A 14,149-nucleotide genomic window follows, 5' to 3' on the forward strand; every position below is an offset into this window, starting at 1 on the left:
GACACCTCTGTGGTGTTTTCACGTGGTGTTCCACTTCAGAAATGCAGGCACCATATGTGAACACTACAACACCCTCTGCTGGTACCCACCTGTGCTTCCTGGCCCTCCTAAGTGACCACTTGCTCTTAGAAGCCCTTCTTGTGACCTGGGATAGTCTCTGATCAGGCAGCCAACAGGTGGGAACACCCCCCCACCCCCCATTCTAGGGCCTTCAGATAGGCCCATCATATGTGCTTCCTACGTGAATGCAGTTGGGCTGAATGCTGTGTTTATGCTTTCCCGCACCCCCTACTGGCTCCCCTGCCTTCATGGCTGCTGTAGTCTCTTTGGCTGCCTGCACAGGTCTAAGGCTGCTTGCCCATCCCCTGACCTCCCCCACTGTAGTGGACAGACAGGAGAAAGGCTGTTTGCAGCTGACCACAGCTGCTGCCAGCCTGATGGGGACCAAGAACATCCTCCTTAGCTCTGTTGAAAAGCAGCAGGGGAACCCGAAGCTGGGACTGAACAGAGGGCTCTTAGGCTGCTTATCACATTGAAAAAAAAAAGTCAAGATATTTGTCTGTCACTGATTGCTTTTGTTTTTAATTTGGCATACAAGGGTTTAGGTATGGCATTGAAAGAAAAGTGCTTTATTAAAGTCCGGAACGTTTCACACCGTGTCACTTCTGCACGGGGGCCACACTGGTCTGCGTGAACTGTTGTTTTATATGTGGCCTGTGCCCTTGGGCTTTTCATCTACGGGGACTGGGATGTTGATGGCGTTTTAGGCAGAAGCGCTCTGGGTCAGGGTAGAAGGCAGTGAGAAGTTGTGTGTGATTGATGAACACACTCCCACCAAGAATGGCTGAGTCCGCATGGTGTGTTAGGATCTGATTTGCTGCTCCAGGCACCTCTGCCGCCTTCTGTGACCCTGGACCTTCGCAGGCTTCGGATCCCAGTATATCAGAGGCCGCACTCCCAGTTAGAAGGACTCGCTTATCCGATTGGGTATGGGCCACGTGATGGGGTCCTCAGTCCCTGTCACTGCCACGCTCCCTGCCTCCTCCCACTGCCCGTCCTGCTTGCTCCTCTGCCACACATACACGTGGCTAGTCCAGCTCCTGGTCAGCTGTGTCCTCAGTGACATTAAGGGAGATGACATTGACACCGCAGCTGTCCCTCTCTGTCAGAGTGGCCTCGTTAGAGCACACATCACAGAGAGAAAGAGAAGGCATCTTCCCTTCTAACCTTCCTCATTTTCAGAACATTTTATTATGTGGGTGTGTACCTCCCACGGAGTATACTTCACCCACTGAGCTGTCCCACCAAACCCTGCCCACACATCTGAATGGGTTTTGTTGTTTTTGATTCTGGTTTTGTTTTTTTATTTTTTGTTTTTGTTTTTCAAGACAGGGTTTCATTGTGGCTTTGGGGCCTGTCCTGGAACTAGCTTTTGTAGAGTAGGCTGGTCTCGAACTCACAGAGATCCGCCTGCCTCTGCCTCCTAATGTGTGTTCTGCCACCCAGCTTGGTTTTAGGTTTTGAGAAAGGGTTTCTCTGTTTAGCTTTGGAGCCTACCCTGAACTTGTTCTGTAACTGGCCTTGAACTCACAGAGCTCCACCTGCCTCTGCTGGGATTAAAGGTGTGCACCATGCCACCTGACTTGAACAGCGTTTTAGATGAGGTATACTTTGTAGTCTGCCTAGTTGATTTCCAATCCAAAATCCCTCAAACCATTTTGTTTCTGAGAAGAAAAAAAACTCATAAAACAGGAAGTGCTGCTGGGATCAGTGACTTGAGCAAAAGAATGACCATTTGGAGTTCGGATTCCTTTCCTGTCCTGCTGTCCTTTATAATATGGAGAGTCCTGGACCCCATGCTGGGGCTGGGCTTCAGAGTCCGTCAGGCCTTAAGGGCAATGATGTTTAGACCATCATACCCCGTAAAGGCAAATCCAGCAGACTCTAGGCTAAAACATTTACGTTCACATTCTGAGCATCAAGGAAGGACAGGCATGTTCAGAAGCCTACCACATAAACAAACATGAGAGAAATAACAGGACCGGGGGCATATTGGCGGTGTCTGGACCTGAGGAAAGGGCACATGGCATCCATTAGAACATTCTAACTGGGTATTGGTTTGAAAATGTCCATGGTACTTAAAAGAATCCTTTGGGGCTGGAGAGGTGGCTCAACACCTAAGGGTGTGTGCTGCTCCTTCAGAGGAGAGGGCCCAGGAGCGGCTCCCAGCCGACACTGGGCAGCTCGCAATACCTCTAGCTCCAGCTCCAGGGAGGCTTTTCTCAATTGAGGCTCCCCCTTCAGATAACTACAGCCTGTATCAAGTTGACATGAGACTAGCCAGCACAAGTGACCCACTCCACTGCTGCCGCTGTTTTTGGTGGCTCTCCCGTGGTATTGGCATCTCCAGAACGCTGGGGTCTTCTGCTGCAGCTGGGCTTTCACCGACAGTCTCTCGTAGTTCTCACTTCATGGTGCCAAACCTCAACTTCTCTCCATGACCCCCCTTCAGCCCATGAGCCTTCACCTGCCCCTGAGGCTGCACCTTCAGCAATGGCCGCTCACAGTGCCAAGTCTAAACTGCCAGTGTGAGATACAACCCTGGCCACTTCTAAAACACAGCTTCTGTGTGCTGGCTCGTAGGAAACACTTCCCAGAAGATTTCACCTTCATGATGCTGGTCTCAACCACCACCCATTTCTTAGCTGTAGGTAAGCAGCATCAGTTTTCCCGGCAAAGCAAAGGTTTCACTTCAGTGATTTCTTGTTCATCACAGCTGACTTCATTCCAAATAGCAAACAGCCCTCACAAAGCCAGGTCTCCGTCATCTGCACTGCTCTTAGAGATCCCCCTGCCTCAGGTGTGCATCACCATTGCCAGGCTCCTCACTCTCAACATTCTTATCTCCCAAGCTCCTACAAAATGGCTCACTGAGTTCTCAACAGTCGATGGTTTTTCTAACCCAAACTTCCAAAGTCCATCCACAGTCCTCCCCAAAACAATATGGTCAGGTCTGCCACAACAGTCCCACACTGTCCTGGTACCAACCTGTCCTAGTTAGGATTCCTGTTGCTGTGACAACACCACGACCAAAAAGCAAAGTAAAGATGGGGCTTAGACTTCTGACAATGCTCAGCATCAGCGGAAGTCAGAGCAGGAGGCAGGAGATGATTCAGAGGCTATTAAGTCATGCTGCTTACTGGCATCTCACCCTGGACTACCTGCCCAGGGATGGGACCACCCATAATATGCTGGGTCCTCCCCCATCAATCACAAATTAAGAAAATACTTTACAGTTGGATCTTAATGGAGGCATTTTCTCAATTGAAAATGTTCCCTCCCTTCAGATAACTCTAGCTTGTGTCAAGTTAACATAAGACTAGACGGAACAGACAGACATATAATTCAAAAAAAATACTTTTTAAAAATATTTATTTATTGCCGGGCGGTGGTGGCGCACGCCTTTAATCCCAGCACTTGGGAGGCAGAGGCAGGCGGATCTCTGTGAGTTCGAGACCAGCCTGGTCTACAAGAGCTAGTTCCAGGATAGGCTCCAAAAACCACAGAGAAACCCTGTCTCGAAAAACCAAAAAAAAAAAAAAAAAAAAAAAAAAAATTATTTATTATATATACAATGTTTTGTCTGTGCGTATGCCTGCAGGCCAGAAGAGGGCACCAGACCTCATTACAGATGGTTGTGAGCCACCACATGGTTGCTGGGAATTGAACTCAGGACCTTTGGAAGAGCAGGCAATGCTCTTAACTGCTGAGCCATCTCTCCAGCCCCCTCAAAAAAATATTTTTTAAAAGCCACCTTGGCATGGAAACTTGGTAGCACTTGCCCAGCAAGGACGATAATACCTCAGGTCACTGGGTAGAGTTAGGGGGACAGCACACAGGATCTGCAGGCCTTACTCAACCGAATATTCTGTTTCCGCACAGGTCGCACGGGGCAGGCAGTTGCTGTTCGAGCCAAGGCCTTTGGATTCAGCGTCATATTTTATGACCCCTACTTACAGGATGGGATAGAGCGGTCTCTGGGCGTGCAAAGGGTCTACACCCTGCAGGACTTGCTGTATCAGAGCGACTGTGTCTCCCTGCACTGCAACCTGAATGAGCATAACCACCACCTCATCAACGACTTCACTATTAAGCAGGTAACCAGAAAGCAGATTTGTCAGACCCAGCTTACACTCTGACAGTTTGCCAGCACCTGCCTTGGGCACAGGAAGGGATGGACGCAGGTTCATGGGCACAGTGGTGTGCAGAGAAGAGTCTCTGGGACAAAGCAGAAATGGGGGCTGTGGCCCAGCTGGGCTCCCATTCATTCCTTCAGGCAGCCAAAGGACTTTACTGGTACAGCTCCAACCTGCCATACCCGTAGCCCCGTGAAGAAAGGAAACATCCTGGCCTCCATTTCTTCCCAGCCCCGTTCCCTGAACTCCCTGAACTGCCACTCATACATTTATTTTAAGCCTCCGTTTCAGAGATTCCCACCGTATGACCAGTTCCTTTCCTTCCGCAGATGAGGCAAGGTGCATTCCTTGTGAACGCAGCCCGAGGAGGTCTGGTGGATGAGAAAGCCTTAGCTCAGGCCCTCAAAGAGGGAAGGATACGAGGAGCAGCCCTCGATGTGCACGAATCTGAGCCCTTCAGGTATGTGGGTGGCTGTGCATGCTTCCAGCTTCCTACTAGGAACCCAGCCCAGCGCTTGGAAGTGACACACTTTGCAGCACAAGTAACCTGGGTAGGGAATTCTGCGAGTGATGTGTAGTGGACTCACTGTCGAGACGCTGCGGTGTTGTGAAAAGATCCCCAGAGGATGTTAGAGAGGGCTGAGGCAAAAGAGCAAGGTGGCGGTGTGTTCATTCTGAACGGAAGGGATCCGTAAAGTGGCTTTTTCTTTTTCTGTCTGGCACACCTGCTCTCATAGTTGTGACTTGTTCAGCAATTCCCTTTATAATGAAATCTGACACAGGGCTTCCCTGCTCTCTGCTGACATACACAGCTCTTGTTCCGAATGGCCTCAGGGCCTCCCATAATGAATAGTAATTGTATTAAACTTCTCCCATTTTTTACTGAATACATTTCCATTCACCCAGCTTCGCTCAGGGCCCATTGAAAGATGCACCAAATCTCATCTGCACGCCACACACAGCCTGGTACAGTGAACAAGCATCACTAGAGATGAGGGAAGCAGCTGCCACTGAGATCCGCCGAGCAATCACAGGTGAGCCGCCTCCACCCCCTCTTAAAACGGTGCCGTTGTCTCTAGTCCTGCTAGGTGAAAGTATCTGCTGAATTAGTTTTTATATGAACTAAGAGCTAAGCGTCAAAGAGGAATCCAGCTCCTCAATTACAGAGGGTAGCAGCAGACAGACAGGAAGAAGGCCCTTTTAGTGGCTTGGGCAGAAACCACTAAGTAGGAAAGTCTTGTGGCCTGAAATATATATATTGCTCAAGCTGCTAAAGGAACATGCTTCCAAACTGAGTTCAGTCACAAGAACTCCCACAGAGTTGTCCTCTGACTGCCAGGCATGTGCCATGGCGTGCACACAACACTTAACACATGCTTGTAAAATAATGCGTATAATTAATCATAACCCGCTTACTCCAGGTCGCATCCCAGAAAGCTTGCGAAACTGTGTCAACAAAGAATTCTTCGTTACTTCAGCTCCTTGGTCAGTGATTGACCAGCAAGCAATTCATCCCGAGCTCAATGGTGCCACATACAGGTGAGAAGGAGAACTGACGTTTTCTGGGCCTAGTAGCATCACGTCCTTAGGGAGAAAAGGAGGCAAGAAAAGCCCAGACCTGGGTAGTTGACATAACCTGGGTCCTCAGATTGGCCTTTCCAGTGTATATTGTATTCTGTTCTCAGTACCTTAAATCCCTGGAATAAATGACTTCTCCAGGGCGTTTTGCGGGGAGGAGCTGCTTTTTGTTAGGTCTGGTTTTTGAAACAGTACATTTGTGTTACCCAAACTGGCTTCAAACCTGTGACTTTCCTTCCTTAGCCTCCTGGGTGTTGGGATTATATGTGCACTCATAGCCCCATGACCAGCCCAGCAAACCCCATGCAGAAAGTATACACGAGAAGCTACATAGTATTGTCTAGAGTTTAAGGTGATAACCCCATTGAAGCCCCCTGCAAACTGAGCTTCCTCTTGAATAATGATACCAAGTCTGAAGGCAACTGCTTTCAGGTTTGATTCTTCTGACCAAAGAAAACGTAATATGGAACAGGTACCCTTAAAGGAAGCAACAGTGTCATTTGTGGGGTGTCCCAGGTTCGCCCTTCTAGGGAAATGAACTCCACTGATCATACAAGGGAAAGAAGTTACAGCCTGCCTCTGTGAACATTTGGCAACATTTCCATCTGGAGCCAAATGATCCTTTATCATGGCTGATCTCTATGCACTGTAATGTTGAGTCCCACTTCCAACCAGAACAGCTAGAAATATGGCAGGACATTGTCACCTGTTCCCTGTTCTAATCCTAGTACTTGAACAAGTTAGGGAAAGACAGGATCTGGCTTATATATATGTAAGAAAGCTCTGAAGAAGCTATGTATATGCGCATAGATCTCATGGATCTCAATATTCGTCTATCTCAGGGGGTTTCGTTGTTTGGTGGCATAGTCCCACTCTAATCCAGGTTAGCCTCGTGAAAACCTCATGTGCCCCTGCCTTGAGTCTGGTGAGCCACCAGGACACTCTTAGCTTCTGACCTCACATGGACTTTGTGCACATTACAGTACCATGAACCCTTGTTCATTCATGTTTGTACGTACCCCTAAGAACCACTCTCAATTCTTTTAACTAGTAAGACTTTTTGACCCTCTAGAATCTTCCATGTATGGCAAAGGGTCAGAGATTAGAAGGCTCTTAACAAAGGCCTAGAGAGGTGTGAGATGCCATCCTTGTTGCCTCAGTTACTCAAGGATGGGTCTTAGGAGTTTGTGTTCACATTGTACCTGTAAGCACGCTCTGTATGCAGCTCATTCTCGTGCCTCATGCCTGCACATTCAGAGAGGCACAGGACCAGACAGCCTTGGGAGCCACTGTCTTGTGACTTCAACCATCACATCAGTTTCTTCAGTGGCTAACAAACCACATGGTTTTCTCAGTTCTGGAAGCAGAAGTCTGAGGAAAAGCCATGGCGGTTGTAGAGGAGACAGACTGGCCATTCTCCCAATTTACTATAGAGATGAGGACTTGGGAATTTAGGGAGAAAGCAAACCTTTAGCCTGTAGAACTTGGAGAACTTTGTGAAATCTGCAGGGAAACCAATCATGGTTACCTCACTTGACTGGCATTTTCCAAAATGCAACCTTGAGTCCAACCTATACAGAGAGTTGGTATTTCTAGGTTTTTGTTATTTTAAACAGAATCCACAAATGTTAGTAATTAATATGTGCAGATAGATACCTTCTCCGTGGTCCAAACGCTGCAAAACCAACCCAGCTGTGATTAAAACAGTTTTTAAAATTAACTAGGTTCTACAGTTCTATATAAAAACCTAGTTTGACCTTACTTTGGGGAAGGACTAACAAACGTTTGTGTGATATCTGATTGGAAGTGGGGAAAGGCTAAGAATTTTAGTAAATCTAGCCTGGACTTAAGGCCTTGTTTCCATGTGCCCCTCAGGTATCCACCAGGCATCGTTGGGGTGGCTCCAGGAGGACTTCCTGCAGCAATGGAAGGGATCATCCCTGGAGGCATCCCGGTGACTCACAACCTCCCCACAGTGGCACATCCTTCCCAAGCTCCCTCCCCCAATCAGCCCACAAAACATGGGGACAATCGAGAGCACCCCAACGAGCAATAGCAGAGAATGCTGAAGGTAATCAATCAGATAAACTTGGGACCAAGAGACAGTAGCAAACAGATTAACTAAGGAAAGGAATTTGGCGGTCTTTAAAACTGATCCTGGACATCACTGATACAGTGTTAAAGCTACAAGAGCTAGAATACTGAAGATGGTATCTGCTTCTGGAAGTGTGGAAAGACTAGGACGTGACTTATTAACGACCAACTTCTGTTATTGTGTGTTAAGTTTTTCATCTGTGCATCAAATCACAAAGAATAAATAGAGCTCTCCTTCATCAGTCCCTTGGGCACAGCAAGCCCTGAGCAACTTGCTCTTGATGTTGCATCAAAAGCTCGAATATTAATAAAAAAAAAATTGAGAGGAATTCCCCATGAAGACTAGTCCCTTTGGTCTACAGGGGCTGGTTGCCTCCTTTGCTGTAGGAAGATTAATTTTGACAAGATGGGGAGGACATTGTGTGCCTGTGCAGACATCTACATACACAGGATTGAAGAAGTAAAAGCTCCTGTACAGAAGTTCTCTCAACTCTGAGCAAGCAAAGCTGGTTGTGAGTTCAGTAAAACCCTCTGATGATACAAAAACAAAACAAAAAAAAAAAAAGGAAAAGAACAAAAAGAAAAAAAGTATTAAGTTTCACAAGCTGTTTGTACTCAAATATATTTTCTCAGTTTCAGATCCTCAGCTATTTTATTGAGTGGAAAGTCTTGGACGAGAAGGGTTCAAGAAGAATAATGTTGCATTTCCTTATGTCTCAGGAAACACTTTTTATGGTAACTTGTCAGATTGTCTATGAACAAACCCACTTTTTTAGACATTGATAAATTCTTTTCTTCACGTGATATTTTATACAAGAACACTTCAGATGTGCTATTAGATGTGACTGATTTTAACAAATCCTATTAGATTTGTATCAGCTAGTTACATGTTCTATTCATAGTCTTTTGTGAATCATTGCCTTTTTGTTTTTAAAGATGGCCTATTTCGAGCCTTTGTATAGGTACATTCCTGTTTTTGTGACAAAAGAAAAACTTTAAAGTTGTCCCAAACAGAAAAATAATGGCTATCAGAAGTATGTTTTGTTTAGTGTGAGTTACCGTTACTGTATTTGTTTATTGTAAAGGTGGACATTTAGCGTTCAGTGCAGTTTTCAATAAAAAGTAATTAAAATTTCTGTTAAGTCCTGACATTTAAGTACATCTCACCTATATAAAAGCCCTTGAGATGTCATCACATGGTCAATCAGCCAGTTTCCAACTCTTGTGGTGACAGTGTCTGACCTCAGAGAAGTCCAAATTAGGTAGGCTATCCTAAAGATGAGGCAGTGCTTTAGAGTGAAGTAAATTCTATAGAAACAAACTGGTTAATTTTTCAGTTTTTTACTTTAATATGCCCGAAAGTAGGATGTGAGTCTTCTTATCTTTTGGGGGCTTGGGGGGGTTACAAGATAATTATCACTGTGACCACAGACTGAGAACTTCAAAGTTCTACTTAAGTTTTAAAATAGCTTTTAAGTCCCACAATTCCAAGTTTATACTCCCTCAAACTTCTTTTCAGGTGGGTCCTTCCCCATCCTAACTTCCCTATGAAATGACCACACGTGGAAAGCAGAAAGGTAGTAAGAACACACCCTTGACAATCATGTGTCTTGTCAAAAACATGCATGATGAAATGTGGATGAAAAAGAGGTCCCAACTGTCTACACAGCAGTATTGACCTTCTTTATGTCTGGCACAGTATGCCTAAAGGTTAGAAACAGAAAAAGTCAAATCTGAATCCATGGTGTGCCTAGGTTTTGTTTAATTAGAGCATGGTTGTTCAAACAGTCCTTAGAAATAATTATATATAAACTGACTCCAAAGAACAACAACATCAGAATAAAAACAAAGTACTGGTTTCAGCCTAGAAAAAGAACCAAAGTCCACACAGTTATAAAAGTATTACTGCTCAGAGTCAGTCTAAAGATACCTATACCTGTCACCCAGCCACGTTTAGTCTTTGACAAAATGTATACACTTTTTTGGGACAATAATTATGGCTGTTGGTTTAGTTCAAGAGCTTTAACATAGCACTGATTTTCCAAATGTGTGGCCTCTCACAGCCATCCAGGCTGCTACAGAAAGAAACAGCGTAAAGTCCCATTCCGGTCTAGTGCCTAAGAAATGGAGCCATCTCTTATCTTTCTCACAGGGAAGAATGTGATACCCATCAAATTATATGCGGTCAGAGTCGCTGGTCATAAATAAATAAACACAGAGGGAACTTAAGGAAAGGATACTCACAAAACCACAGTACATGGGACAAGGCTCAGTCCTGAGCCTGACTCTGCACCACGAGGTTTGGGTGCAAAGCAAATCCACCCGGAGACCAGTTTTCCCTTCTGTACTCCGTTGCTTCTTCATTTGGAAGAGGAGGTTTTGCTTAACTGGATCTCTGCCTCCTGAAAATTCAGCTGTACACATGTACAGATGCTGCAGAAGCTAAGTACACAGAACAGCAGCCTTCTAGAGACTTGGTTATCATTCACTGACCAAAATGAAAACCAAATAGTCAACTTCTAGGAAAACACTGACCACTCGAACAGTAACATTTACCATTTTTGATACCACAGTTCATTTATATGGGGTCACCGACAATGAAAACTACTTTCCCAGTTTTGGCATGCAGCATCAATGACCTTTCATCTTGGGAACACCTTACTGAATGTTCACAAGGGAAAGAACTAAAGACATAACAGCTTATAGGTACTTTTTTTAGAATTCCAGCAAACTGAAGGTTGTGTATACTTCAATACCATCTCATCAGAAAACAAGATTAAAAGGTTTCACAGCCTTTTCAATAAAGGGGAGGAAAAGAGGAAGTGTGTGTATTCGCTATTGCAGCAACTGCTTGCCACGTCAGTCTTAAGTGCTTAGCAGGACACTATGTGCCGTGATCCTGAGATAGGTCAAAAATATTTACCCAGTACTAATACATACCTGAAGTGGTCAAATAAGTCCATAAAGTTTTTCTAAGATTATAGTTTTAAGTTTAAATAATGGCTACAACTAACCAACATGCAAAAAGTCTTGAACTACACAGAGAAATTGATGATTCAATGCATTGACCACCTTACTGCATTTAAAAAAATCTTTATTCTGTTTGTAGTGAACTGCATTCCCAATCAGCCTGAGCAAAGGTATGCCCTTATACAGCTTTTGCTTTAGAGCAGAGGTGACAGTAAAGACAGGACAATTCTGAAGACCCTCTGCATGGCCACCTGGGAGCAGAACAGGTTTGAGTCCACACAATTGGACACCCAGTGGCAAGTTGAGCCTGCTTCTGTTCCATCCCTCCAGGGAATAAGTGCACAAACGCACCTGCCCAGAGTCTAGTAAGAACCCCCTTTACAGGGCACTCATCCAAATAAATAAATATTTAAATAACGAATGGGGTAAATCAGGAAACTTAAAGAGAAACCAAAACAAGACAATTTCTATGTAAAAGTTCACTCAAAAAATTGCTAGTTTTTCTTGCAGTTTGTTCCTAAGGATTTGATTTTTATTTTATTGGGCACAATAGGAACTAAATTATTAATAAAAATAAAGGCTTGTTTATTTTTATCTTGCCGTGGATAATTTGTACAAAGTTTCCAAATCTCTGAAACAATGGAAAACGGGTCTTTTACGGTGGGAGCAGGATGCCAGGTTCTAATGAGAATATTTCAACAAGGTTATCTGCCATGTGCTTTTTATGAGTGCCCATGCTGGGGAAATGTTCTCAGTAACATGAAGATGCTGGTGCACTTTTCCTAGTACATGACTTCTTACACAACCACATGCTTTACATTCATAGACAGATTTACAATTTGAAAGAAAAAGTTCTGTCAATAAAATTAGGGTTTGGTGAGGGGTTTTTTTTGTTTGTAAAACAAACTGTAGTTCTACCAAAGTTCTCCATCTCATGCAGATGCACTTGTTATCTCCAGTGGGTGTTGAGCAGAAAGATACTGGGGAGCAGATCCTGCAGGGTGTGGCTCACTCCATGCTGTATATTCTGCTCAGAATACCACACTAATTTTGGAAACATCTCATATCTGAGATGGTCTTGGTCTTTTTGCTCCTTAGGCGTGTTTCTTTTCATTCATCCTCCTCATCCTCATCTTCCTCTCCATCAGACAGGGATGTACAAGGCCGGATCTGTCTGTAGCGATCAAGCCATTTTTCTACCATTTGTGTGACCAACGGGTGATTTCTCCTCCGAGAGCTTTTCTGCATAGCCACTAGAACTCCCCCCTCAGTCACACAGCAGTCCAACCATTCTCTGAGCAGTTTTTCTTGCTGCTCCTCATTACCTAGCTTTTAGAGGAAAATGAAGAAAAGGCAAAGTTAACACAGCAGGTCAGATACTTGGTAGAAATAACCTGAAGCTGCAGTGATAATGAAAAAGCGAACAACCGTTGCAGCCTAACTTCAACCTTTTGTTAGTTTATCATTAAAAAACAGGAGTTTTTTTTGTGTGTGTGTGTGTGTGGTTACAATTAAATAAGGAAACAGCCTCCTCCCAAACACATTTATTTGACATGACTCTTGTACAAAGTACCAAGAAAGGTATGAGCTTCAGACATAACAAGGTAAGTTTCCTGGGTAAATTACATTTGGGCTAGAATTGTACAAGTTATAGTCTATGATTCTTTTCCTCGGTACTGTACTGTTTTGTGGTCAGTCCATTACTAGAATATAAAATAAATTTTTTAAAATGTGTGCTTTATGGGTATTATTTTATATATCCTTACTGCCTGGTTTACACTGTTGCCTCTCCCATAGATCTCTATGTTTCTGGACTCCCTAGCTCACTCAGACGAAAGGTCATGTCTCCCCCTCATCTCCTTGCCCCATGCCTTCTCAATGCCTTTTTAAAAAAAAAAAAAAATACTCTACTGATCCCAGCACTTGGGAGACAAAGGCAGGTAGATCTCTGACATTCAAAGCCAACCTGGTCTATAAGAGTTCCAGGATGAGCCAGGGGTACACAGAAACACTTGTCTCCCACCCCCAAAATTGTAGAAATCAAAAGCCACAACATGCTCCTTCTAACTCTCTATTTGAAGTCCAGTAACTAGCTTGCTGCCTTTCCAATTTTTGAACAGGTTGGTTTTAGTTTCTGACTGGTGTTTACAGAAGAAAAAACAAAAAGCGGTTCCTATCACATTTCACACACAACTGGAAGGCACAGGAGGTTGGTTCCTGAGATGACAATATGCTACTCACCTCCTGAGCAGAAAGGAAGTGCACATGAAGAAGCTTCCTCTCGCTGTCAACCAGAGGCAGAAATGTGATGGTGACATCATCATCTGTGTTGAGATTAGCACCAGCACCTCGGTTGCCATACCCATCATTCTCCATGGCAACCAAAGCAGAGAAGTGGCCCCTTGTATAGCCCAGAGCAATTGGACTTTTCCAACAAAAACTCTGTTCCCACAACAAAGGCAGATAAACTCCTAGAAAAAAAGCACAAGAGCACAAGGAGCAAGTGCCTATCTACCACCCAACCCCCCTCCCACTGCTTTTGAAACCCAGGGGCTACTGTGACCCTTTTCTACATAAATGAGTGCTTTGAAGCTACAACTACAAACAAGACAGTGCTGTTGAGGAATGGCTTACCTTGAAACCGAGTATATCCTAAAGTTTCTCCCCGGAAACTCTTATAGTATTTTACTCCATAAACTATAATTGGTCGTCTAAGAATATGTGCGAGTACAAAAATGTGTGTCTGTTCCAAACTTGCTCCGGGCTGTATAGACCACAAAAAGAAAAGACAATTTCTCTTTAAAGTATTTATTACCACTCCTGGAAGACTGCTATGTAAAAATCAATACTATCTCAATCCATTTCCAAGAAGAAAACCTTGTCATAGAGGTTGACTCTCCAAATTGCAAAGTCCGACAGAATTTTAATAGCATCCTCCAGTATCTATGCATAAGTATCATTCATATCCAAACTTACCAACAATTATCTCAAGATATCTCTTGCTATCCAATCTTAGATGTACTCTCCAACCAATATCAGAAAAAGGTTCAGATAGCAAGGGACATTTCATAAAATGACATTTAACTTTACTGATAAAGTCCTGCCTACAACCAAGTTGTGAAAACAACTTTACTGTGCACAAATTCAAATGGCAATTATCACCAACTTAGGTCCATCCTCCCCAACTCTAGCCATGTGGTACATCATTTCATAAGTTAGTCACTGTGGACCCTTCTCAATGGCTATTTGTTCAAAGTAAGCCAGACTGCGCTTTGCCCTTAACACATAAATGCAGTCATGAGGGAACAGTA

At 44.2% G+C, this 14,149-nt stretch overlaps 2 protein-coding genes across 12 annotated transcripts in view; one reads left to right on the top strand and one right to left on the bottom strand.

Annotated features, from left to right (window-relative positions):
* The window catches only part of Ctbp2 (C-terminal binding protein 2), a 135,993-nt gene extending 126,631 nt beyond the window's left edge, over positions 1-9,362 (top strand). For all 8 annotated transcript variants that reach the window (XM_057777052.1, XM_057777056.1, XM_057777053.1 and 5 more), the window contains 5 exons: positions 3,943-4,157; positions 4,526-4,656; positions 5,103-5,230; positions 5,618-5,735; positions 7,650-9,362. In XM_057777052.1, the coding sequence (XP_057633035.1) occupies positions 3,943-4,157; positions 4,526-4,656; positions 5,103-5,230; positions 5,618-5,735; positions 7,650-7,830 (773 nt within the window). In that variant the 3' untranslated portion in view covers positions 7,831-9,362. The remainder of the gene's footprint in view (positions 1-3,942; positions 4,158-4,525; positions 4,657-5,102; positions 5,231-5,617; positions 5,736-7,649) is intronic.
* Positions 9,363-10,551: 1,189 nt separating this feature from the next.
* The window catches only part of Zranb1 (zinc finger RANBP2-type containing 1), a 54,956-nt gene continuing 51,358 nt past the window's right edge, over positions 10,552-14,149 (bottom strand). For all 4 annotated transcript variants that reach the window (XM_057777062.1, XM_057777061.1, XM_057777060.1 and 1 more), the window contains 3 exons: positions 13,473-13,602; positions 13,080-13,309; positions 10,552-12,167 (listed from right to left, as the gene is read on the bottom strand). In XM_057777062.1, coding sequence (XP_057633045.1) covers positions 11,949-12,167; positions 13,080-13,309; positions 13,473-13,602 — 579 coding nt within the window. In that variant the 3' untranslated portion in view covers positions 10,552-11,948. The remainder of the gene's footprint in view (positions 12,168-13,079; positions 13,310-13,472; positions 13,603-14,149) is intronic.

The sequence above is a fragment of the Chionomys nivalis genome, chromosome 8 (genome assembly GCF_950005125.1).
Source record: "Chionomys nivalis chromosome 8, mChiNiv1.1, whole genome shotgun sequence".
Classification (NCBI taxonomy): Eukaryota; Metazoa; Chordata; class Mammalia; order Rodentia; family Cricetidae; genus Chionomys; species Chionomys nivalis.